Raw genomic sequence first — 27,409 nt, forward strand, 5'->3', positions numbered from 1 at the left:
AGACATCCTCCTATCCATGCAATGAGCCCAACCCCCCCCCCCCCCCCCCGAACTTTCAGTCTAGGAGTGTAAATAAGAGTAATACCCCTGCAGTCTCCCCCCATGTGACCGGTCATGCTAAGCCTCCTCTTTAAAGGTGGTCATACACTATACTATCTCTGTACAATTTCCTTTAGCTGTTCCAAATCTCTCTAAACTGTAACACATCTATATACTGTAATTTATACAATTAGTCATCAGACAGGACCATGCAGTACATAGTTGATGTTTGGTAGATTTAAAGGAGATTGTACAATCAGATTGTATAGTGTACTGTGGTTGCACTTCTTCCTCCTGCATTGTATGTGATGACACCAAGGGAGGGCCCAGAGCCCACGGTACCAAAGGAACCTATGCAGTGTGGGTGGAGTGGGGAGTGCTGCTTGGGTAAATTATCTCCAAATCCTAGAATTGGGCTTTAAAATGTACCTTTTAATGTAGAATTATTGATGCTGTCATTGCTGACTTCTTTTAAAGTGCAACTCCAGATATTAGGACAAAATCTTCCCTGCAGTGGGTTCCCCTGTACTACAAGGGTTAAATGCTTGTTGGGTCTAGGGAGAGCAAAAGAAACTGCTACTTACTTACCCACCCTTTCTCCAGCTGGCTCCAGTGCTCTTTTGCTCTCCCTATGGTGCGCTAGGCTGTGGGTAGTCCCTCTGGGTCAACACACACAATAAATGAGTATTAACCTGCATTGTGTGTGCTGGAGACAGGAGAATGCCTGTCTTAAACTGACCATACACTATACAGTCTCATTTAGATCCATCATCAACTATGTAATGAAAGGACATGTCTAATTTGATGCAAATTGAATAGATTATTTAGGTTTGTCCTCATACAGAATTATTTGTGTAAATTTACATGCTAATGTACAGTGTTTAGGCAGCCTAAAGGCCACCATACACTATACAATATGATTGAACAACTTCCTTTAGATCTACCTTCAATTACATTTTGCAAGGGTCTACCTGATTTGATTCAGATGCAATGACTTGTTTAGGTTTGTCCTCATTTTACACAGTTTTGGTAAACTTTGAAGGAGATTGTACAGAGAGTGTATAATCAGATTGTATTGTGCATGGCCAGCTTTAGAGAGGAGATATTGGGAGACCAGCCACACAGATGGAGACAGCTTACAGAAATAAGGTATTACTCTGTATTTCTGAACCCCTTAGACTGTATGAGCAGTTAACCCTTGGGGGGTTATCACTGAATGGGTAGATTCTGTCTAATTACTGAATTGGGGCTTTAATGATGTAATGATGACTACACTGGCTCAGCCAGCCATCCAGTGAAAAATCTGCTTTAAATATGCATATGCAGGATGCCAGTGTTATCTGAAAATGAAATGATTTTTCTCTGAGGCTCATTATTAAACTGTTTAAGCATTACATTAATACAAATTTATTTGTTCTTAAACTTTCATATTTGTATATCAGCAAGCATGTAGCCTACATAATTGATCTGGGATCAATAGCCTGAGTTCCATATCCATAGTTTTTTGGGGAAAAAAATGGGAGCGTCCTCTGTCTGTCTGTCCTTCCTCTACTGTACGATTCTATCAATAATTCTGTTTTTTCTGGTAGTTGATGCACTCTTCAAAGCTGGAGAAAATAAATCCTTCTTTTAATAAGCCGCCACATCGCTGAACTCAGGCAAAAAAATCTCTAAAAGAACTAGATTTATGTAACGCAGAGCTGGGCCTCAGGAGCCTGTCTGGTGCTAGCTTGGTTAACGGGGTTAACTTGTCCCCACTTTCTTCTCCTATGCAAAGCTGAGGGTAGAGAACAGATAACTGTGGACACACCAGGAGGGAGTCAAGGAAAGGAGGGGGCACTGGCCTTTTCTCATTTTCTATCCTATTAGAGAGCATAGGGAAGGCAGCTTGCTGGGTTTGATCTCTCAGATCAGGAGCTGGTGAAGTTGCTGCTGATGTGAGCAGACAGCCTGGGGGCATCCAGCAAGACAGACACATGGGTGCCATGGCATGGGAAGGGCAGCTACCTGCATTCAGTTTGGCATCTCTTGTTCTCCAATAGGAGCAGCCACAGATTCGCTTGACTGAAACTCTCAGTAACAAAGCAGCAGGGGAAGAGAGAGAGGAAAAACACCTTAAGAGGCAGCAGCAACATCACATGGCAGCTGAGAGCAGCCTGCTCTGGGAATAAGATGGTATTTTTGAACTCTGCAAGCAAAAAGCGCTTTCATAAATTTTATATGGGAGGCGTTTTATGAGAGAGAGGAGAGGAGAGGAATACAGGAGGAAGAGAAGAGGAGAGAAGAGAGAGAGAGAGAGAACAACAGACAGAAAGAGCTTAGAGTGAAAGAGTGCTGGGGAGACAGGGGAGATAGGTAAGGAGACAGAGTGAAAGGTAAAAAGGAGAGAAAGAGGGAGGGGAGGAGAGGAATGCAGGAGGGAGAGAAGAGAAAGAGAGAGAGAACAACAGACAGATAGAGCTTTGAGTGAAAGAGTACTGGGGAGATAGGTAAGGAGACAGTGAAAGGTAAAAAGGGAGGGAGAAGAGGAGAGGAATACAAGAGGAAGAGGAGAGGAGAGAGAGGAAGAAAAAAAGAAAAGACAGATAGAGCTTAGAGTGAATAAAAACTGGAGAGACAAGGGAGATAGGTAAGTGTGAAAAGGTAAAGAGGGAGAAACGAGGGAACAGAGGGGAGGAGAGAGGGAGGGAGGAGAGGAAAGGAGAAGAACACAGGAGAGGAGAGGAAAAGAAGAGACAGAAAGAGCTTAGAGTGAAAGAGTGCTGGGGAGACAGGGGGGATAGGTAAGGAGACAGAGTGAAAGGTAAAGAAGAGAGAAAGAGGGAGGGAGGGAGAAGAAAAGAAGACTATAGGAGGGAGAGAGGGAGAGGGAGAAAGAGGTAGGGAGAAGAACAGACGGATAGAGCTTAGAGTGAAAGAGTGATGGAGAGACGAGGGAGATAGGTAAGGAGACAGAGTGAAAATGTAAAGAGGGAGAAAAGAAGAGAGGAGAGAGGGAGGGAGGCGAAGAGAAGAATACAGGAGAAGAGAGAAAAAGAGAGAAGAGACAGACAGAGCTTAGAGCGAAAGAGTGATGGAGAGACAGGGGAGATAGGTAAGAAGACAGAGTGAAAAGGTAAAGAGGGAGGAAAGAGGGAGCAGAGGGGAGGAGAGAGGGAGGGAGGGAGGAGAACACTGAGAAAGGCTGGAGCAAACACATACATACACAGACAAGCCGGATCGCAGAAAGGGAGCAATTGGCTGGACGGGGGCTCTCATCAGCGCTGACTGTCTTTGGCAGTCTCTCAGCTCCTGGCTCAGCTTCTGGTGACAAGGGGCTCAATGACTCTCCTTAGACTCCTCTCCCCCAACTCTAAGGGGGTGGAGAGGTGTGAGCAGTTTTCAGCCAAAAAAGGGGGCGTCTTCCCCCCCTAAATACCCAGAGACGGAACACCGAGGAGAGAGTTTCTGCTTCCATAGCTGGGGGGACACCCAGCCCCTCTAAGGACTTCCAGGACATATTCCACTGTTGCAGATCGCCTGCCTTCCCCAGGACTTGTGCCCACCCCCCACCTCTCCCCACTTCTCCTCGGATTGCCTCTTTCTGCGGGACATTAAAGTACGAGCAGGGGGAGAAGGGCTTCGTTTTGTGCCTCTCGGATTAAACAGGAACGCCCGGAGGAGCCGGACAGTCCCTGAGACGCGCACAGGTGGCATCATGCAGCGCACAGGTAGGGTGCTAATGGGGAGCCCGTTCATGTGACAGGTCAGCACATAGTGACAACTACTTCTTACAGCCCGACAATAAGACATCCATCATTTATTGTGCACTGCTCCCGAGCAGACACAGCCGGATCCTCTCATGGTAGTTTACTGATATCCGACATATCTTTGCTTTGCTCACACATCCCAAAAATGCAGAGCTCTCCCATGGCCCTTACAACTCCTATTAACGATCGCTTCTTATTTCCAGCAGCCTAGTATTGTGTTATGGATGCCTGAAGTTCTTAGCGAGCGGAAAGCTTAAAGGCAGGAGTCTAGGCAGGGGTGATTAACCTCTTCTTGGTCCTGGATCCGGAGCAGCATAGTCCTGAAATCCTCAGCTTGTCATCGCTAAACTGCTGGGTATTATTCCGATTAGGTGGTGCTGTCCATGGTGCTGTCCATGGTACTGTCCATAGTACTCTCCATGGTGCTGTCCATAGTACTCTCCATGGTGCTGTCCATAGTACTCTCCATGCTGCTGTCCATAGTATTCTCCATGGTGCTGTCCATAGTACTCTCCATGGTGCTGTCCATAGTACTCTCCATGCTGCTGTCCATAGTATTCTCCATGGTGCTGTCCATAGTACTCTCCATGGTGCTGTCCATAGTACTCTCCATGCTGCTGTCCATAGTATTCTCCATGGTGCTGTCCATAGTACTCTCCATGGTGCTGTCCATAGTACTCTCCATGGTACTGTCCATAGTATTCTCTATGGTGCTGACTATAGTGTTGTCCATAGTACTCTCCATGATGCTTTCCATGGTGCTGACTATAGTGTTGTCCATAGTACTCTCCATGATGCTGTCCATGTTGCTGACTATTCTGTTGTCCATAGTACTCTCCATGGTGCTAAGTGTGGTGCTGTCCATGGTGTTGTCCATAGTACTCTCCATGGTGCTGTCCATAATTCTGACTATGGTGCTGTCCATAACACTCTCTATAGTGTTGTCCATGATTCTGATTATGAAGCTGTCCATAGTACTCTCCATAGTACTCTCCACAGTGCTGTCCATGGTGCTGACTATGGTGTTACCCATAGTTCTCTGGTCATGGTGCTAACTATGGAGCTGCCCATAATACTCTTCATGGTGCTGACTATGGTGCTACCCTTAATACTATCCATGGTGCTGTCTACGGTGTTGACTATGGAGCTGTCCACGGTGCTGAATATGGTGCTAACCATAGTAATCTCCATGGTGCTGTCTGTAATACTCTCCAAGGTGCTAACCATGGCTCTGTCCATGGTGCTGAATTTTATTCTGTCCATAGTACTCGCCATGGTGCTTACTAGGGTGCTGTCCACAGTACTCTCCACAGTGCCCATGGTGCTGACCTTGGAGCTGTACATGGTGATGACGGAGCCCCTACGTAAGTACGTTAATCTTAACAGTGATTAAACAATGGCCACTTGACTGTGCTTGTATCTTAAATGTTTATTGTATTGTTTAGATTGTCCTTTAATAGACTGGAGTGCATTAGGTGACAATAGCAATACCATGGGAGTAAACTGCTTAGAGAATGTCACCTGCCTATGTTATATTCTTGACTGTGCCCAGATGGTGAGGCTGTGTGCCTGCCCACTTCACCTGTCTGCCCTTCTGTTTCTATTCTTGCACTGGGTACCACATTCCTCAAGCCTGTCCACGTCATCTGCTGCTATATGTGTCCCTGATTGCCTTGTGTGTGCCCAGCTGAGCCGTGTCCCCTGTCACCTGTCACTGACTATGCATTTGCAGGGCTGTGTGTATCCCTCTAATGTTACCTGTATTGATCTGGGGCATCTGACTGAACAGTGATTGTGCTCCAGGTTAGCTGTGCTCTTGTGTGTGTGTGTTAAGTTACTTGTTATGAGCATTTGTCAATGTGAGAGAGACAAACTTAAGATGTCATCTCTTATTACTGACCAAAGTGTTGCCATTAAAGAGCGAGCAGTTTGCCAGCACCTTGCACTCAGTAGAGCAGAAAGCCTACATTAAATGTATTGGCTCATTTTACAGGAACACAAAGAAACACACTCAGTCTAGCAATGCAGAAAGCACTGAAAGTGTTCAGTACAATAAAACAAAACAAAAAAAAACAAAAAAAAACAACAAATCACATTTATTGGAGTCAGGACTGTTAGAAGATATATTATACTGGCCATACAATTAGGAGATTTGTTGCTTTCAACAAGAAAGGTTTCTTGTTTTTAAGTGACCAAGCAATAATCTTTGGAAAATGTTCCTTTGAGTGGCATTGATGTGGTTGTTCAATTTCTATCCCATTTTTATTTTGAGTTGCTGGTGATGAAGAGATGGCTGTGGCTGAAAGTTGGATGAAAGTGACTCAATTGCCACAAAGTTGTCTAGTGTTTAGTCAGCGCTCTGCATTATTGTTGCACTTTTTCATTGCTTTTGTCTTATTGTACACCCCCCAAAATTTGTTGGATTCACAGTTAATGTAATATTGTATTCATTTATTTATATTGCTCCACTGTATTTTTTTTAAAGTACTGTAAAACAGAACATAATTGGAAACAGACAGCAGAAATACTGAATTTTGAAGTTTACAATCAAATCATACTTTTAATTCATAAGTATAGCAAGGAATGCAGTTGGCAGATGGAATTCAGTGGCATGTGAGGAGACTTATCAATAATTCAGTTAAAATTTAGGTTTATAGTGCTTGGGTGCACAGCTCTTTCATCACCATGGTCTGGAAAGTCAGCCTGGTATCCATCTATAATTCCAGGACTGGTACCAACAGCTGAGGGGAGGTTCACAGTGCTGGAATTGGGATGGTGTTTGGTCGCAAATGGGCATTAGGAAGAGGCTGTGAACAAATGCATTATCCCTGCAAAGAAAAGTCAAATAGAAGAAAACAGATGGTGATGTAATTCCCTAAGGGAGCAGGGACATTACACATTAGCATGGATCACATCAGCAGGTTATTAAAGGTGCGAGAGACTTGCTGCTTCTCTGAAGGAAAGGGCTGGAAAGTGGGGATGAAGCAAGTGTCTGAAGTGATTTCTCCAAACTATCTCCTGAGGACAACTCAGTCAGTCCTGGTTTGTGCGAAAAGCACACTATTAATCCCATATGTGTACAAGGGCTAGCAACACTTAGCAGTGACAATCTATGCAGACAGCTAGGCTGAGGTGGTGTTAACAAGCTTCCATTTCCACATTTACATGTGACTTCTATTAAAACATTCTTGAGACTCTTATGGGGAGTTTGTCTGTTGGTATCCACACACATTACAATCTATTTGCTTACAAGTTAGATATTCAGATTGTTATGTGTTTAGTATGGTCATATTGAAGAGAATGTAGAAATGCAGCTACCTGGAGCAGATAAAGAGTTCATGTTGCACTGATCTTGCTACATCAAATTATAAGCTGATTGGTTGCCATGAGTTACTGCACTGTACACGTCATCATTGTTCCCAGTGCAGGTAATATGATAAATATTTTTCTACTGTTATACTAACTAAAAAATTGGGGAGGTTTAAAAGATGGCAGGATTACACACATAACGATTTTGATCATTCAAAACCAAGAATCCCTCAATATTACAAAAGTAGAATGTTAACTACCAATACTTTCCATTAAATTATTTTATTTTTTATATTTTTATTATATATCTGCAGTCTTATTATATATGGATGTTTCACAAATATTTCCTCCATCTACAATTTACTGTAATTTTTGTAACCTGTACAAGAAGACTGTAAACTAGACCCATAGCCAATTAGAAGATCATGTTGTTAATTGATAGATATATTAAATGATGAATGTTTATTAGAGAAGTTCTTAGATAAGTTGGTTTACTTCCACATGATAAGTACAGCTGAGAAGAATGCTAAAAGTGAGCTTAAACAATCCATATGAAACTGACCTTTGCCTGCCTGTCATACTAATCCTCTGATTCATTACTTTCTGAGTATGGATCCAGAACAAGAATGCAAATAATCTGAACTTCTGATCTGTACGTCTGTTCCAGGGCAGTTATCTGAAAGGTACTGAAGGCAGAGGATGAGTATGACAGTCAGGCCACTAGATGAAGGACAGCAAAAAGTTGGTCCACATATTTAATGTACTGGATTTATGGATATTTGTTACAGTAGTTTCCACACTATGCATGACTGCACTGGATTCCTCTGTGCCATGCAACAGTTAGGTCTTTTAAAGGTTTCAGAAGTTTATGTTTTGGAAAGGACTTTAACATGATGTAGTATAAATGATGTGCAATCTGCATAAGGAAAGACATTTTACTCTGAAAGGGGCTCTTTTAACGCTCATATTGGCCACAACTTTTCAGCGTCTGCATATGGACTTTCACCCCCTAGGAATTCTAATTTACACTGTATAGCTGTGGCTTCTATGCCCAGAAGGTTTATACAGGTCATTCCCATCTGCCCTGGTGCTTTGGTGTCAAGGTGACAGGTTGCTGGGAAAAATAATTGGCCCTTTGCCAAGGGAGTTACTCAAACGCACATTTCAAGTTGTTTTTTTTCTTTCTACATACAGCATTAAAAAATATGCATGCACTTAAATTAATTCTTTTTTAATATAGCATCATACACGTCCTTTGGAAAATCATCCTTGTTTTAAAATTCCTAAGCTTGCTGAAGGTGCAGCACACTCAGCCTATGCCATATTGACTTAATTCTTTACAAGAAGACTTCAAACCTACTGTACTAATCAACAGAAATCTCCAGCCTCAGAGTGATGCTTTCTCACCGCTTGTCCTTGAAGAGTGTTCAAGGGCACCAAGCAGACAGAAAAGTGAACCCTTGGAGGCTTCCATTAATGGGAGCATTGATTCTTTAAAGCCCTTTAGTCTTACCAAATAGCTTAATATTTGCTGCAATATTTTTATGCAACACATTAACTAATGCTTGTAATGCTACAAGCCTGGTTTCAGAATCTACAACACTGCTGTAGGAAATCTACTGCATATACAACTATTCTATGAGTACCACTACTCTACTAATGCATTGCCCATATTACCGCTTTACTATAACTATTCCTATTAATGTAATATGTTACTACTATAATGTATATTGCAACACTATTATTCCAGGTATAATATTATACTGTTATACTAAATATATATCTACACTACTCTTGTTGGTATACCAATTCCATACTGTCAGTAAAGTTTTTAAATGCAGTGGATATGGGTGCCACCATTATGGACTAGTTTTTAAAGGTGCATGTTTGGTGACTGACAACCTTATATTTACTTTACTATTTAAGCAAGTCTTTGACTCAGGACAAGCATGCATAGAGTGAAGGAAGATACAGCTGACCTGCATTCTTGATCCAGTTCAGTAACTGAGTAGTGAAGCAAGAATAAAAAAGACAGCCTTGGACCTTTAACAAATAATTTAATTCAGTTCTTGTATTTTTATCCCAACATTTTAAGTTTTATTATTCAATGGTTTCAATGTATCTTTATACTTCTATGTTATTTTATGTTTCTGGGGTATCCCGAGTAGAGCTACTACAGGCGTTTTACTTAGGAGAAATAAGTTGTGTAAAGAAGTCTTTAATGTATTTTGCTTTATTGCATTGTAAATTACTTTATAAAACATCAGCTAAGGTGGGGATAGAATAGATCCAGTACACACAAGCACACATGTAGAAACACACACATGTACTAGCACACACATTCAAACAAAAAAAAACTCTCAACCTTATAACATGGAAAGAGAGACCACCATTAAGCATAGAATATTTAGGCAAAATATACATCATGGTCACCCACCAATAACGGAGACTGTAAAGAACAAAAGCAAGGGCATGATTGCTTAAATCCATCATGCTTTTTCACACCTACATTTCCTTTACATTAGTGTTTATTTAAAAAAACAGTGAATGAGGGACTAGGTTTAAAAGAGAGACAGTCCCTCCAAATGAGGGGCAATTGAATGTTATATGCATACACAACTCTCATGCATAGCCATGATATCAGTAAAAATGCAAGCAGCATAAAGGCCTATAATCATATTTAACTAAGAAACATGAAATGGTAACATATTATTAATATTATTATACTTATCATACTGGCATATAAACCTTTGATCATCATGATGTATTGTCAATATATAGTCAGGACAAGCAAAAATCTACATATGTATTCCCTTACTGCATAACTTTATGCAAACACACACACTTACAAACACACACATAGACACCCACAATGGCAGCATGTACACAGAAAGGCACCCGCATGCACAAAAAATGGTAACATGCACACACAACATGCTAACAAGCACAATATGGTACCTTTTTCATTTTTTTTTTATTATTGTCATTTTAATTTTTGTATGTTAGATAGTATATTCCGTATACTGCACTGATATGTTAAATAATCATACAATCAGTATTATTTACTAACTTATTACTAAGTGCTGACGCAGAAGAATAAAGTAGCCTGTTCAAAGATCATGCTGAACAGCTGCACCGATGTTCTCATATACAAGCAGCAGTCCTGGTCTTCAGGAATCCAATACCTAACTGCCCCCCCCCTACACACACACACACACACGCACGCACGCACGCACGCACGCACGCACGCACGCACACACACACACACACACACACACACACACACACACACACACACACAGCATTCTACTCCCTGAGCAGTACTGTTGATTGGAGCAATATGTAGTGGTAGTGTTGAACACTGGAGACCCAGGTTGCTGCTTGTGAGGGTAGTGGTCCAACTCTCTAGCAAGCTACTAAAACAGGGTGCTTTAAAGAGCTCAGCAATAAGCAAATATTGTCCGAATACAAGAGAGATGTGCATTCTTATTTGATTTTTGGTATGCTTTGTGCATTTCTTCCAGATATGGGCAGCTATCCAGTGTGAAACTTTTGCTGTGTGCAGGAACTTTCTGTGATAAAGACTGGTCACTGTTGCTCTCTCTCTCCTTGTGCGGGGTGACTGGTCTTAGCTGCAACCCTCCTGTAGATTTCAGCAAGCAGTCTATATATCTTCTGGGTGCCTCAAACAGTTCTTCTCTTTGCACAGGCTATATATAATAATGATGTCACTGCTGCAAGGCAATAACTGGGTTTGCAATGCCATGTGATACACACAAAGTGGATTTATATACTTTGTGGCTATTGAGGAATATATTTAAATGAATGTTTTTGTACCTGGAATTCAGCATTAACCATTGCTGCAGCACATAGTAGTATGTTAAATGCACAGAAACAATAATCTATTTATTACTGTATATATTGTCTGATGGTGTAATAAACAGTAATAAATAGGTAGACCTTAAATAGGCTTTACTGCAGAAATAACCAATAAGCAGTAATGCTCAATGGCCATTTAGATATCAACGTTTCACTGTATACCTATACTAATGAAAGCAGACTTGTGATTTTTATTGTTCTTTGCAAGTGTGTAACTAGAGACATAGTAGAACATACAGCTGCTATAGGACCCAGAAGCTTAGGGGGCCTGACAACTCCCTGGCTGCATGGAGAAAGCATTAATAACAGATATTATTTTTGCATTTTGGGACATGTCAAGTTCACATTTTATTTTTTCAGCCATGTACTAACAGTCTAATATTCAGATTAATGTATTGTAATCAATATCTAATGTCTGTTCATTCCTCAGAATAATGTTTAGATTGCCAGCTCTCCATCCTTTGAATTTGTGTTTTTCTAGAAGATCAGTTACTGCCATGTAAATTATAGCACTTATTGTATCATTCAGTAAAGTACACAGTCTTCTTTTAGCAATTTCCATGTTCAAAAATCAGTAATTGGCAAAGTATGTTGCATAAATTTGCCTAAGTGTATAATGCCTGTTACTTGCATGTATATGTTTTTTTTCCAAGTCCCGTGTGCATTTAGTAATTAAATGTGGTGTTTCTTGTTGCTAGGAACAAGGCAAGATAAACAGGTTAGCACTTTACTATAGATTTCAGTTTGCAAATCTATGCAGATTGACAGCAGTGGAACATTAAATGTTAATTTGCATGACATTAGTGACTGCAGGCAAAGCACCCTGTCTCCCTATGTTTCCTGAGTCATATGCATATATTTTCTAGAAATTGAAGGCAGGCCCTAGCACGGTAGTGTTACATTATCCCGATAGCTAATTCCCTGCCTGGATCACTTGTCTTCAGCACATTCAGGTCTTATCACCTTTTCTGTTGCAGCTTTCCCAAGACACACTGCAAACCGAGATGTACAACACAACTATCAGCATGTTCGCCTCTTGCGAACATATGTTAAAAATATAATAACCTCTTCATGTATAATGGGGAGGTGGCTAGAAAAGTTGATGGGGGCTTAAGAATGCTGATTGGCAAAAACCAACTTCAAGCCTCTGGGCAAATTCTGAGTCTTAAAGTTGTATCTTGTTAAGCATCGAGTGCCAGTCGAGCTTTGTTAAGTGGCAGTGTAATTAATTATTTAAAATCTTGTAGCTGTCTTTCATTAGAATTTATCTGTACATCAACCACAAAATCAGTCAAACACACTCATTTATAAGTTAATGCAAGCTCTGAATTATTTAGTGAGAGTTAGATCAGGACTGGGCTGCACTTTCTCGCCACACTGTCTCTCCTCTGGGTTTAATGGTTCCCAGTAAATGCTGTGGGCGGAAGGGAGGGCTGATGATGGTGGAGAGGATTCTGGGTGAGGAGCGGTTAGGGGTTCCTTTATTGTCAGATCAGAAGACTACTTATTATGCAGTTGTGTTGGGAATATGAAAATCTTAAGGGGTCAGTAAATATAAATTGCAAGCTGTTTTGTGTTAGGATATTTTAACAACACTTTTAGATGAATATGCGTTTGTGTGTGTTTTTCTACTGTAGGTGCCCTGGTTTCTCCCTGAAAAATACTAGTAGGTTGTCAGCTTCTGATCAGATTGGCTCTATAAGGTGTCAGTGAAGGGCTGTGGTAGGGACATCAGACTGTAAATTCCTTCAGGAGTATGGACAGAGCACCTCATTGTTTTTTTAAAAGTTCTGTAGAATTCTGCTAGAATCATATATACAAGTAAAATAAAGATTTTTTAGGAGATTATCAGTACAGAAGAAGGTATGCAGGGAAATATTTTTTTTAACTTGGCCAACCTCCTGTCCAGTAATATAACAAAATAAAACTACCATTGAATCTATTGGTGGCACAGTTTGTCCAACTTGGTGGTTAACAAAGCAATATGTTGCCCAGAAGGCATACAAAAATGTATTGTATTCTTTACAGGTTCATGTATAAAGGGAATTAGTTATCACTATGCCTACCTGGCTCCTAAGACTTAAGGTGCCTGAAGTTATGAGATTTTCTGATTTTGCCATTTTTAGCTGTATTGGTCAATATTCTGTAGTACCTAGGGGGCCACCAAGCACACCAGCTATCCTTTCTAGGGGGCAATGGTCAGTTAGACAAGTCAGAAAACCTGTCCTGAGAACTGCTGACTCTACAACAAACTGGCACTGGCCTCCTACTTGCAGTTCCTTTCCCTTGTTCACGTAAATTTAATATCAACTATCCAGGAAGAAAAACATGCACACCAATCTAGAGGATGACCAAATGTACACAATGTTGGGGAAATGGCTAGAAACTCCAGGCTTTGCACTTACATCATTAATTTTGCACAGTCTCCTAGCTTGATGTTACAGATAGCACTTCACGTATTCTGTATATATGTCCCAGGTAGAAATGCTCAAAAAAAACCAGCTGAAAGATCATAGGTGGGATTAAAAGAATGACATCCTAGTTAAACATTGTCAATAGCTGACTTAACTGTCGACCAGTTTATTACCAAAGTCAGGATACATGGTTGTTATGGAATCAGCACTCTAGTGGTAAAAAAGACATATCTTTTGTATACTTTTGTAGGACATGCTCTTTGTTGATCTGTAGACATTGGCTGGATGTCAATAACATTAATCTATAAGGGGTAGGTGAATGCCGCTACACCTAGCAATGATTTTGCTAGCTGAGGCCAGTTCTGATTGGGAGGATGTAATGGGTATTGTATAATTGTACCCACTAGTTTTTTGCTTCTTTCTAAAAATAGAAAAACCTTACTGAAAAACGATTCTGATTAAAAAAAAATAATACCAGCTGAGTCAACATTATACATTATATTACAAGTATTATATTATATTATATTACAAGTCTATAAACAGCTATACATTAATGAGTTATGTTATGTTATATGCAGTAAAGCTGGATGTGTGCTCCAACTTTCAAGCAGTTGGAATAGTATGAGGTCAGGGGTTGAGGAATGACATCTCCCACCAGATGCTTTCCAGCCAGGTAGAAAAGAACACAGATACTGCTTACTATTTAAACAGACATATAAAATGGTGAGAAAGACAGCATACGTACAAAGAAAAGGTAAAACAGAAATGCAAAAACCAAAAATGTTATATATAATCAAAACATGTTTTTATGTCAATGCCTGGCAAAATGTAGTTGTGATGTTGCAATTTACCTTTGTTATGTATTATATCATCTTAATTGATCCTTTGGGACTTTGCATGGCCATAAAACTCATCTGTGACTGTTAGATTCCTGCAATACACGTTATTAGGTGTTGTATGGAGTATATTTACAAACTGGATAAAATAGAAGTAGTAAAAGCGGGTTCTTAGCAACCAGTCTGACTCCACTGGGCTTATTCAAAGAACACAGGGCAATAAGCTGTAGCAACCTAGTTGATTTAAGTGTGTTCCTTCACTTTAGTTGTTGGTCATGACTGAATCTAATTAGGTTTGCTTCGCAGGTACAACAGACAACAGCCCAAACCCTCAGTCTGCTTTTAAATGCTTTTTATCCACTGTGGATCCCCAGCATTAAGTAGACAAACAGTTCTTTACCTGTTAAAAAAGGTAACTCCAAGTCATGATGTCATGGCACACCCATAAGCATGTGCAACTCATTGTCAATATAATGCATGCTCATCTATTGGCCCACTGAGCATAGTCAGAAGACACTGGAACACAGACGGGAGTGTTAATTTGAACTGTATGCACGAAGTGAACCATAAACAGTGTAAAATTCAGTTATCCAATGACTGTATATCCACACAATGTGCTGTTCTCTGGTTTGCTAATCACTGGACTTCAGCATTGTTTGTACTGTCTTATTAAATAAGATTATATTGGTTTTCCAGTACAGGTTTGGAAATGTAAGGCAGAATCTAACATAAAACACTTGTACTTTTCCTTTCCACCATCTTTTCCAAAGCAGCCTTATAACTATATATAATCAAAGTTTCTTTTGAAAGTTGACTATACAGGTTGGCAGAGAGATTATGAAGAATATCTCTTTGTAGCAATATATTGTACCTACCACTTAGTAAATTCTCAAAGATGGCATTAAATACAAAGAGACTCATAGAAGGAAAAGACTTGAGACAACAGATCAGTAAAGGAATGATCATTAGTACAGCAACATCAAAAGAATGAAAAACATATTTTCGGCATAACACGATATGATTGTTAAATTAATCACCTTCGACCAATATATTGGGGGAATATGTCTGCAGGAAAACTTACAAATTTGTTGTAGTTAGCCACTGCAGTTGTATAACTTGTTCTGATTTGTTTATAAGCTGGAATTAGTTCATCCTGTTTTAAAGTCATAATCATAAAGCTGCAATGACAAAAACCAACCTCTCTTAACCTTTTTACCCTTGGGGAACCCTTGAATACATTTTTAGGTCTAAGAGAACTCCTGAAAATTTTTTTCCAATCTAAAGTTCATGGTTTATGAATGTATTGGTGCTCAGCGGCACTACTAACAGTACATTGATGCTAAGTGGTAATAGTAACAGCACATTGGTGCTCAGCTGCAATACTTAAAGCACAACTCCACTTTTGTTGAGAAAGAAACATTCCCCTCTGGCTGATCTATATACATTGCAAAGATTTTAATACACTTTGTTACAGATTCCTACCTTTTGTTTTTCTGAAGAAAGAGATGGATGTTTATCTGTGTCCATGTGTAAAGTGAGTGGGAATAGGAGTGGTCCCTAATTATCAGTCAGCAGCAGCACCTGCAGGGCTCTAATGAGGAAAATTGCAGGGTCTGCATACCTTCAGGAGTATCTGACCAAAAATGACATTTCTTTGCAGTGGATGCTTGAAACCTGATTTGTACCTTAGTGCAGACTTCTGGGAAAATCAGTGACCAAAACACACAAGCAGGAAATTATATTGCTGGGGGGGAGGGGGGGGGGCTGTCTGTACACATTCTGTGTACAGAACAACTCCAGGTATCCATATTGAATTGCATTTTACAGAAAAATTACAGAGCTGCTGATTGAAAAGGAACGGTAATTTTTAATAATATGATTTGTGTCGCAATTGTATATGTTATATTACTTTTTTTTATTTGCTATTTTTTTTTCCAGTAACACTGCATTGTGCTCAATGGCAACACTAAAGTCTCATTAAAACTGGCACTGTTTATATGTGTTTAGAAGACATTTCTAAAAGCATATAAATTATTATAATGAGTTTCTAAGTTTCAATATAAATACAGGAAAAAGTGATGTGGGAAGCAAACAAGGTATTTACACTTCCCAGATGAAAAACTAAACACAGGAGTTATACTGTGAATGAGGCCTAATAATACATTGGCAACACTGACAGTATATTTGTACTCAGCGAGAACTTTAGTGGAACATTAGTGCTCAGTGGTAACACTAACAGTACATTGGTGGTTAGTGGCAATACAAACAGTATATTGGTGTTCAGTGGCAACACTAATAGTACACTGACAGTCAACAGCAACACTAACAGTGCAATGGTGTTTATCATCAACACAAACAGTCTATTGCTGCTCAGTGGTAACACTAACAGTACATTGGTGGTTAGTGGCAATACAACAGTACATTGGTGTTCAGTGGCAACACAACCAGTACATTGGTGTTCAGTAGCAACACTAATAGTACACTGACAGTCAACAGCAACACTAACAATGCAATGGTGTTTATCATCAACACAAACAGTCTATTGCTGCTCAGTGGTAACACTAACAGTACATTGGTGCTCACAGCCACACTAACAGTACATTGGTGTTTAGCAGCAACACAAACAGTACATTGGTGATCAAAGACAACACAACAGTACATTGGTGCTCAACAGTAACATTAACTGTACATAGATGTTTACTGGCAACACAAACACTGCATATGTGCTCAACAGCAACACAAACAGTACATAAAACATTAACGTTCAGTAAAATATACTACCTATATTAACTAGGAATTAAGTGTGAGTTTAACCTCTTAGCAGCATGCCAACGTTTAGTAATGTTAAAGGCCAAATGGTGCTGGCTGCATTCTTACCTGAAATTCTTTGCTTGCCATTTAACAGAGCAAGGTTATGGCTTTCTAAACATTTTGTGAAATTGTTGCTTTACATGAAGTTATTTGTTTTTCTAATGCTTAAATTACTTTTTTCAAATTATTTTTGTTGGTGTGTTCTGCATCAAGCATACAGTAGTTGCCACCTGCTCTCCCAGCCATCTAAAACTTACCTATGAAAGATGAAAGTGTCCACTCAAACCATGTGCACTCACAATGCTGATGTCAGGTGCCAGAAACTACAAAGTGCTAGCAGGCTGAAATTAATCAGCCCAGTGGTACTCAGTTACTACAACTAAATACAGCATTGGAAAACATGAATCTTCCACCATGGTAGTCTACATTGTTGAAATTGAAGCCACCGTTGGGAAAATAAAAATTTGCAGATCAAAAGCTCTCATTTAACTTATGAAAATAGACACTTTCACTCAAGACAGCAAGACAGCAGAAAAATTCATGTTGATATTCTATTTATGTTAATTCACCCCAATTAATCAAATGTCAATGTGGTATTGATTTCTGACTGGTAGTGGATGAACACAATCTTCACCCCTGTTCTTCCTTATGGAGATAACATGCTTTAGTGCATTATTTTTGTGAACCTCTATATGATGTCAGTATATATGTCATAGTTCCTGTTCTACATGCTATCTTGTATGATGTAAGATGTTTCCCAATGTAAAAATGTTTTTAAACTTGTTATTCATCGTTATGGCATGCTGTGTCTTTATTGTCCTTTTGTGATCTAGAAAGGAAATTACTACTTTCCAAATTATAATTTTCAATTATTAGGATTATAGTTCAGAAATCCAAATTCATTAAATTAAAGGCTATTGTATGTGGCAAATAGTCCAATGGTTTTTAACTTGTAATGTAAAAATGACAGATACAATTGTATTTGTTTTTATGGCAACACATCTGCTGTCCTTTAGATCTGCATTATCCTTGATACATTAATGACATTAACAACATTGCATGCTAATTTTGCATTAGGGTAATATTTACTAAAGGGCACTCTTGGGCCAGTCTCTATCCAGAACTGTAACAGAGATATTTCCAGGTCATGCAATTTATATGATTTGGTGACTTTTTTCTTTATTTTAGCTTCCTGGCTGGTCAACTATGTATATTTACTAATATATTTAATAAAAGAATGTTGGGCAACATATGAATACAAATTGCTGCCTGGGAAAATGACTAAACACTACTTCTTTACTACCAAATGTTGTCCATGGGAAACAGCAAGTCATTATGCTGTAAAAAAAGATCAGGTTCAACCAAGTTTGAAGTCAGCGTGCAGTTTTTTTTTTTGTCAAATCAGGCATCAGACAGCATATTTACTTAAATTCTGAAGGATCCAGGCCTTCATTTTTTGTCATAAGCAGAAGAACTTCAGGGGCCAGGGACTGTTGAGAAGAGAGACTTTCCAATAATGAGTCATAACTGAACTATCCTCCCATTTCTCTATTCCATGGGGGATTGTAGAGTTGACTATCAGCTCTAGTAAGCAAACGGCATGCTGAGTCTAAGAACACATTATTCTTTTTGCAAAAATAATTGCTTGACAAAAGGACCTGTACAAAACAGTGTCATGTTTCATGTTGCTGATTTCCACTGCCAGGTGATTAAGCCTGGGTTAAGGTCACTGTAGAAAAGCACTGAAAAAACCAAGGCTTTATTGACCAAATCATAATATATTTTGGGTATGAGCAGAATATGATGTACAAATTATTAACTCAGCCCTTTTCAATGAACTGGCCAGAGACACCATTATACACCTTTTAGTAAGCATATGTGTTCAATTATTTTTGCAGTGTTTATCTTTAAGAACATTTTTTATGTTACTATCACATTTTGAAGTCCTACTCTTCCATATTTTGTTATTGTATTATTTTTTAGATTTGCAGATAAACCACTTTAGATACTTCTGCTTTTAACTCAACATCTTACAACCTTGTTTGAAGTGGGATGCCAGGCAAATGTCTACATATACAGTTGAAAAACATATTGGCAATGGTTTTACACTTGTAATTTGGTTCAACCATTCTTGTGATCTAGGCCAGTTATACAATAAAGCCTGGCTACCCCCTTCCCCACTCCAAACAAACCTGCAGATTGGACATTGATCACTAGAAGCTAAATATCAAGACAAATTCAGGTGTTTGTGCTAGTGTTAGGTAAAAACATTTTTATTGGGCTTTTTTTAAACTAATGCATAGCTAGACTGAAAGGAGCTTTTTTTACATCTGTCTGGAGTTACACTACGGAGATAAGATATTGGCTTCACAGATTGCATTGTTTTCAATGATTCATAGACCTGCTGTGCAAGAAGAGCACAACCACTATGTAGCTTTGCAGGACACAGAGCGTGAGTATGTATACACTAAGTCAAAATGGCTGCCCCATGTATTTATGTAATTAAAAACTATTAATCGAATCAAATTTATTTTAGACATTAACAAGCGTTGATAACATTATTTACATCATGCTGATCCTTTTTTCATGTACTGTACTTCTAATATATCATCAAAAAGACTATAAAGAGAATAAATGGTATTGTATTACTTAGGCAAATGTTTGCTTATAGTACTTTTCGTTTTGTGAACAACTGCTTCATCTAATTTAAATTGCTGTTCATCTCATGATATATCTTAAATTAAACCATCTTTTTCAATTAGAAGAACAAGATACCTGCTCACATGAGTTCTGACTTGCTTTGTAGTCTAGACATTGTCAAGAATAGTTTCTGATTTTATGGTAAAAAGACCACTCTGTAGCTTGCTGTTATGAATGGGTCTATTCAGATAATGTATTACCAGTTCAGGCGACAGACGAACATTGACAATGATCATATCATTGTACCAAATTGTGCTATTTTCTAGAATCAGTGGGATATCAGTAACCACAGATGAAAGTGAGCTGTAGAAGAACAGCCATCACAGTCACCGTTGCAATGATACAGAGGGGACATGTAGACCATTTGGCTTCTGATATATTGGTTATAAATTGCTGATTTTAAATAAAACTGTGTTCAAGGTTAAACAGTGTTGTAATGGTCAGTTCCATTTAAAGATTGAACATTTTATGAAGCTATCACTGTAGATTAATGTATAAAATCATACTCAATAGACATAGGTTGTTTCTTAATTTTTTCCTCTGCTAGTATGCTCTCCTTCTTCTGCTGAGCTGTGAATAAATACTAGTGACTAAAAGATCATTCATTTGCTGGTCAAACACTTGTAGATTTTAAAACCAATGTTTGTATGAACAATTATCATCACTACATTCAATAGCTTGATGAATGCTGGTTGAAATTTGTTTCCTGAATGAAAACCACATTCATTGCTTTGAGAAAAATTTCCATCCTGCTCATTCAAATTTTCTTGCCACTGCAGTCTAAAACAAACGTTGATTTGACTCCACTAACAATTAGAGAATTTAACAAATGTTCTTGAAATTAAACTTTGCAAACAAAGTTCTTCTAGTGTATGGTCGGCTTTTGTTTGGTCAGTGAGAGTTAAACATTCAGTTATTCATCTTCTACACACAGTAGGAGACATTTTTAGCTTAAAGTATATGTAAACTCAATCATTAAAACTAAATATAAACTATAATTTGCTAATGTAATCTCAAAAGTAATTTTAATTCTTTTAAAATCTGAAGCATTTATAATAATTCAACTAACTGATGACTTTTCCATGAAGATTCAGTTACTTCTGGTTAGAAGTAACAATGCCCTATCCCTCTCTCAGTTGGTAGTCTTGTATTGTCACCCTGTTACAATGGCTTTCAATGGAGACTACAATGTATTGTTTCAACACACTTTAAACAAGTATGGTTCTCTGTTGTTGCCACTATGAAACATGTCCGAGATCAAAAGCACTAAGATGCAATAAAGGATGAATAACGGTAAAAATAAGTAATATATATATATATAGTGATAATTAGGGCTTTAGAAAATTATTAGTATTTTCACTACATTACTATTGAGGATGGAGTTTTAAAATTGCACATGGCGGCACGGAGTCCTGCTGTATTAACATTGATAATCCCTACAGAAGCCGCTGTCCATCTGTAGTAAGGGGTGGGCTAGGAGGCACAACTGTCTGTATAATCACAAGCTGACTGTGATAATGCACAGGATGCATTCATTAGTATGGTATACTATCCATTGATTCAAGGGAAAGCGCAGGCATCACAACACTAAACCTGGAAGCACTTTTTGGTTTTTGTTATTATATTAATCCAGGAGCCTCAGGCTGCTGGCAGGGTCAACAGGCTGAAAATACTAAAAAAGGACATGCACTGGAAAAATAATTATTTCTGTGTAGCAGAATATTATGGCTAGTCTTGTTTTGGGTTTGCCAGCACTTTAATGACTTTCAATGCAATTTCCCCACAGCAAGTAAACATGTCCCTGAAGTGGATGTGTTAAAAGCATCACATTGCAGTTTGTTTTATCCCATGCTGATCCGTGTCCAAGACCAAAAGTGGGGCGGGATGTGAACATCAGAACTAGACCATGGAGCAATGGAGGAAGGTGGCTTGATCTGGTGAATAACATTTTATTTTACATCATGTCAATGGCTGGGTGCATGTGCATTGCTTACCTGACATGTACCACTTACCTAAACAATGTTACTGACCAAGTACACCCCTTTATGAAAACAGTATTCCTTGATGGCAGTGGCCTCTTTCAGCAGGATAATGTGTCCTGCCACACTGCAAAAATGGTATGAATGGTTAAAGGAACACAACAACAACAAGTTGGGGGTGTTGACTTGGTCTCCAAATTTCCAGATCTCAATCCAATTGAGCATCTGTAAGATGTGGTGGAAAATATGTCCATGAAGGTCCCACCTTGAAACTTGCTGGACTTAAAAGATCTGCTACTGATGGCTTGGTTCCAGATGCCGCATCATACCTTCAGAGGTCTAGTGGCATCCATGCATTGAAAGGTCAAGGTTGTTTTGACTCTAAAAAGTGATGTTTTGGTGACAAAAGGAGAGTCTAATCAATATTAGGTTGGTGGTTATAAAGTAATGGCTGATCAGTGTGTATTGTCAGTTACAAAGCAGAGCAACAGTTCACCATACTTCCAAACTCTCCCAGAATCCACAGGACTGCTCTGGGATTTTAACGAAAGTCCACCAATCTGGGCTGTGTCTCACAGCCAAGGACCTGAAACTTTTGTTCCATCACTTGGCTCTACACCCAAGCATTCCACCTTCAATTCCACACCCCTCCACTGTCATTGGCTTCCCAATCACTGTGAGATCAAGAGTTTCTGGACTAAGGCATGGCCTGTCCACCTGTTTCTTTATCCTTTCACAGGTTCTCATTCATTCACTCCCTGCAGTAAGACATCTGGAATTGTTGCTCTGCTTTTCTTTGAAAGAAAAAAAAAATACTGTTGTATAACAATATTTAATGTTCTGTGTCATTTCTCATGACTTTGTGCTCTGCTAAAAATGGTGAGGATTCTTGGCACATTCAACAAGAAGTTACTGGCCTTTGAGAGCATATTCTAAATACAGTGGATAACAACTGAACTGAGATGGAGTCAGTTACACTGGAAAGCCAAACACTCCTATTATGATTAGGTTTTTGAGGAAGCTATTACCTTACTGAAACAGCTTTGTTCACCTCACCAGGGACAGCGAATCATGATTTGGTGCTCTGATTTAGCTGGGGGTTCTGGGTCAGTTGTTTGCTTTTAGCGTTTAGCTTGAATGTAGAAATCTCTTTTATGATGAGAACTAAATAGTCAAAAACTGAGGATGGACTGAGTCAGGAAATTTGACAGAGCACAGCGGATCAGTAGAACACAGGCTGGAGCTGTTTTTGGAGCTGTTTCAGTTCTCATTAATAAAGTGATCTTGTTGTTCGACCAAATCCTTGTACGCTTGGACACCCACATTGCTCAGCATCCCACCAGCATGTGATGGGAAACAGCACATAGCTGCAAAGAAAAGCAATGGAATGGCTGATGTGTTTTATGGAGATAAGCTTTTTATTTACCCTTGATATTATCCTAGGCATTGACCTGCTATGTTATCATCATAAATATTCCCATTCTCTAGCATAGGGCTTTCTTAGAAGCCAAAATGTAGACAGGTATTACGATTAGATTAGATTTACTGTGTATAGCTGCAGGATTGAAAATAATAAATAGCATCAAATTTAACAAGAGGGTTATGACATTCTTAACTAAAGGACTTGGATTTACTAACCGAGTAATCACAACTTCTGTCCCACAGAGATGAAAGTTTATGCAATGCGTGTATTGCAACCTAACTCTGCGGAAAATGTTCATGTACATAGTAAAGTAGATCTGTAAACATAACTGTATTGCCTTTAGTTTGCTAAAGCACTGTGAATCATTGTTTTCACCTTTTTATTTTCTTTTGCATCTTACTGCTGCTGAACTCCTTCAGCCTCTTTTAGCCACTTACTATCTACATGTATTTGCTCTAGAATTGGCTGCATATCATTGCTTTGGACCAGTTACTGATAGTAACAAGTGGAACATGCCTTCACAGTGTGTGTGAACACATTTGCTGGTAGTCTCCATCAGGGCTGCAGGTGACACAGGAGCACAATTTGGACACAGTTGTCCACCTAAAACAAAAAGTACCTGATTTCAGAGCAGGATCATTAGGTATTATTTCAATAAAAGCTTCAGGTTTAGAAAGATTGCAATTAGACTCCAGAAAGCTGGTGAGGTGGTTGGGATTCAAACCAACAACATTAGTGTGGCCAGGCAGAAGTGCTAACCATGCTTGGTTTTGGGAGACTCAGTCTGCAGCTAATTTGGTCATCCATGGAGTGGGTGCAGTATGTCCATGCAAAACACAGGACAGCAGATGTCATTGTACAGTAGCATTCAGTTTCATACATTCACACATTTATTGTACAATCTTTCATCATGACAGTTTGTCTGCTGTAGAGCACCTGCTGTTAAATGGATGAGACTGATTTGACAACTGGATGGACTTTGGATTCGACTCCCAGAAATTATACTATATTTGAATTTTAAATGCAAGATTTACTTTTCAGGTATAAGTACTCCCTTCATCAAAAGAAATGGCTGTGTCTTGTCTCAATAGATTTATGTTTCACCTAAAGTGCCTTGTGTCATCTTGTAGGGACAACATTGTATGACTTTGGCTGTGATTTAGGCTATCCATGAACAAAATAATTGAGCAACATTTAATTAATATTCTTTACAAAAGGGGGCATACATAAATGCACAACATGAACATATTTTGAAAACAATGTATGTGGCTTTGTACAATTTTAGGGTAATCCGTTGATATCTCCTACTCGTATTTTGAGCAGTAGGAGATGTTTTTCAAATTGCAGCTACCCTGTGTGCTAAATTATTATTTGTTTGGATACAATATTTCAAAAATGGATGTCTACTAGACTGCTATCTTCCTTTACATCTGTCAGAGATAGGTAAATGATTGGTTTTGTATATAGAATGCTGAGGGTTCACTGATCATTTTTTAATATTAATTGGATGCTTGTTGAATTTCCCCAAAGTTGGCTCATCTATTGCCAATATTATGCTCTATGGCAAAGTTGTTGTCTGTCTGTTTATTCACTTGTACTTTGTCCCCTCTAAGAAAATGAAAGGATCTCCCATGTCACAGTGGCATATATGCCTTTATTTTCCTGTAGCGTCATAAACGTTTGTGAGCTATGTGTGAACTACTTAGCATCCTACTCATTATGTGAACAGAGTAGCATTTGCACATGAGATGAATGCCTTCCGTAATGGAGAAGCACTGGGTGTGGATCAAAATCTACAGTAAATAATTTCTTCAAAAATTGTTTTACTGCATCACTCATCAACCTGTCAGAATTGAGGGTATGAATGACTAGACTAAACTAGGTGATATCCCACTATGATGTAAAAGTGTGTGTGTGTGTGTGTGTGTGTGTGTGTGTGTGTGTGTGTGTAGGGGGGGGGGTTCTGGAAATAGCATATTGTCTGAACTTTTTTCTTGTTGAATGCCATGCTTTGCAAATACATGTGCAATTTTGGCAATGATGGTGTTGGTTGTTTAGGATTTCTAAAAATTTAGAAAAATAGCTTATATTGAACAAAAGTGTCTTCTGAATTTAAAGATATCCATGGCTAGCTTGTGCCACAATAAGTTATGATGGAGCACAACATGAAGTATTGGCTGGTCTATGTTTTGGTAAAAAATGTTGCCATTTGCTACAATTTTTTTGACACTGGATATATCAAACTTACAAGTGGGAAACGTTCATCTCCCACTTGTTTTGGGGTACTAAATGTCTTGATGAGCTTTATGTAGCTTCTTTAGCTTTGCAGATGTGCAATCCTTATAATTCTCTCCCCTAATGAGGGTATTAGTAAACCAATCAAAATTGCTGCAAATACGGAAGACATTGGCTTTTGTGTCTAGCCCACTATCCCATTGCTGTTGTCAGCATAACACCCTTCTCTGACTGTTCTTTTATGATTTTACTAGTTCAGGGTTTATTGGTTCTGCAACTTTCAAAAAGTAAAAAAGTACATTATTGTTTAGAGTGCCTGCATGCACATGTTTTTATTCAAAGGATATATATGGAATTCTCATGGTAATACATAGTTGGGTCTTTCATCATCATTTGCATTACTTGAATCCAAGAGGTAACAGTTTAATATCATCATATCACACTAGCATTGTAATTGTAATTTCAGTTTTCTCAGGATTTGTTAACCATTTAGCTAGCATTACATTATCCTCTGACTAATCTTAAAAGCACGAACAGAAGATTTATTTCCCATAAATGTTGTTTCCTGGGATTCACCATAGCTATGGTATTTAATGTAACACTTTGAAAAATGATTCTTTCCTCCAAACTTATAGCAGGTTGCTCTATTACTGGGCAATTTAATTGGTGCATGTGACCACAGTTACCTGGTTTATGCTATACTCCCAATTGTCCTATTCTGGTTCCTTCTGTGTAAATGTCCTTGTTAGTAAAGAGAATAATTATATTGGTCAATTGCAGTTTAGCTGTCCTTGGTAGATGTGCAACTTATGAAATCATACAGAAAAGAACAACCATGTTATATTCTGACATGATATAACTTACTGCCAAATTATTTGGGCATGTCAGGATATTTGGAGGTCATATAGAAATCCATTGAACAGAGAAATTGTAAGCACCTGAACACAAGACAGAGAACAATTAACATGCAATCCATATACAACAATATATCTTTGACTTTTAGATCTGCATTAGTATTCACTAAGCTCTGGAGAAAATTCACTTGCAAAGTAAACAGTTTATTTGCCTTTAACGCTTCCCTCTGCCAACTCCTAGCCCTTTAACAAGATATAAAATGCTGGAAGGTGGAGGTGGGCATTTTGATTGACAGTCACAGCGGTCACATGATCATAAAGCTCCCAATCGCCAGTATGCTTTCAGGAACCCACTGGTTACTGTTTTTGGAACTTGCAGGGAGTTCATTCTCAGTACAGAAAAGTGTTTAGCTGGGAAGAATATATGTGGCCACTTGGCATTAAAGGCCACCCACCAGGAGGTCTCATAATATGTGCCAGGTTGGCAGGAACTGGTTAATAAATCATCTCCTTAGTTTCTCTAAATGCTGTTGTTGCACAGACCTATATAAAATCATTCATCTTAGGCTGTACTGTGTTAAAATGAACATTTGTTCAAAGCGCTTTTCCCAACTATTGAATCATTATAAGTACTGCCAGGAAAGGTAAATGGAGAAGGTGGGGTGTGCAGACTAAGCTTCGAAATCAATGACTCTTTTCAGTAGTAACCCCTGAGAAACAGCACAGTGCGGGTGGTCATCATATTTAATTTGGAAGGATAAAATAAAATGATCCATATTCCTATAGAAGCTCTTGCCTTCATAATACTTGTGGGGCTCAGTGGTTGCATAAATGCATCAGAGGTGCTGTTGTTATCAACATGTAATGATTTAATGTCAGAAATGTCAGAAAGCTAATGATAGGAAAAAACGTTTAGAAGAGAAGCACCTGCATAGCTCTGCCAGTGTGAAAACTATCAATACCAGCACAAATATATACAGTAGAGTTATTCTTGTACAGTTGACATTGGTCTTGGTGATGGTGTACAGGAAGACAAGATGCGCATTGTCGGGAAACCCATTATAATGCACATGGCCTTCAAAGGCTAACAGATACCCTCCTAGGTAGAAATCTGCTTGATTAGTAAAGTAAAGCTATGGTTCATTGTACAGTATCAAAATATTCCTCAGGCGTGAGTCACA

General features: G+C 38.8%; 1 protein-coding gene across 1 annotated transcript in view; it reads left to right on the forward strand.

The window, feature by feature from the left end:
• Positions 1-2,009: 2,009 nt before the first annotated feature.
• RTN4RL1 (reticulon 4 receptor like 1) overlaps positions 2,010-27,409 on the forward strand; it is a 247,488-nt gene continuing 222,088 nt past the window's right edge. Inside the window, exon 1 of the mRNA XM_089657711.1 lies at positions 2,010-3,749. Coding sequence (XP_089513837.1) covers positions 3,737-3,749 — 13 coding nt within the window. The 5' untranslated portion in view covers positions 2,010-3,736. The remainder of the gene's footprint in view (positions 3,750-27,409) is intronic.

Source organism: Staurois parvus, unplaced genomic scaffold (genome assembly GCF_062004578.1).
Source record: "Staurois parvus isolate SC_StPar_1 unplaced genomic scaffold, SC_StPar_1.0 ptg000029l, whole genome shotgun sequence".
Classification (NCBI taxonomy): domain Eukaryota; kingdom Metazoa; phylum Chordata; class Amphibia; order Anura; family Ranidae; genus Staurois; species Staurois parvus.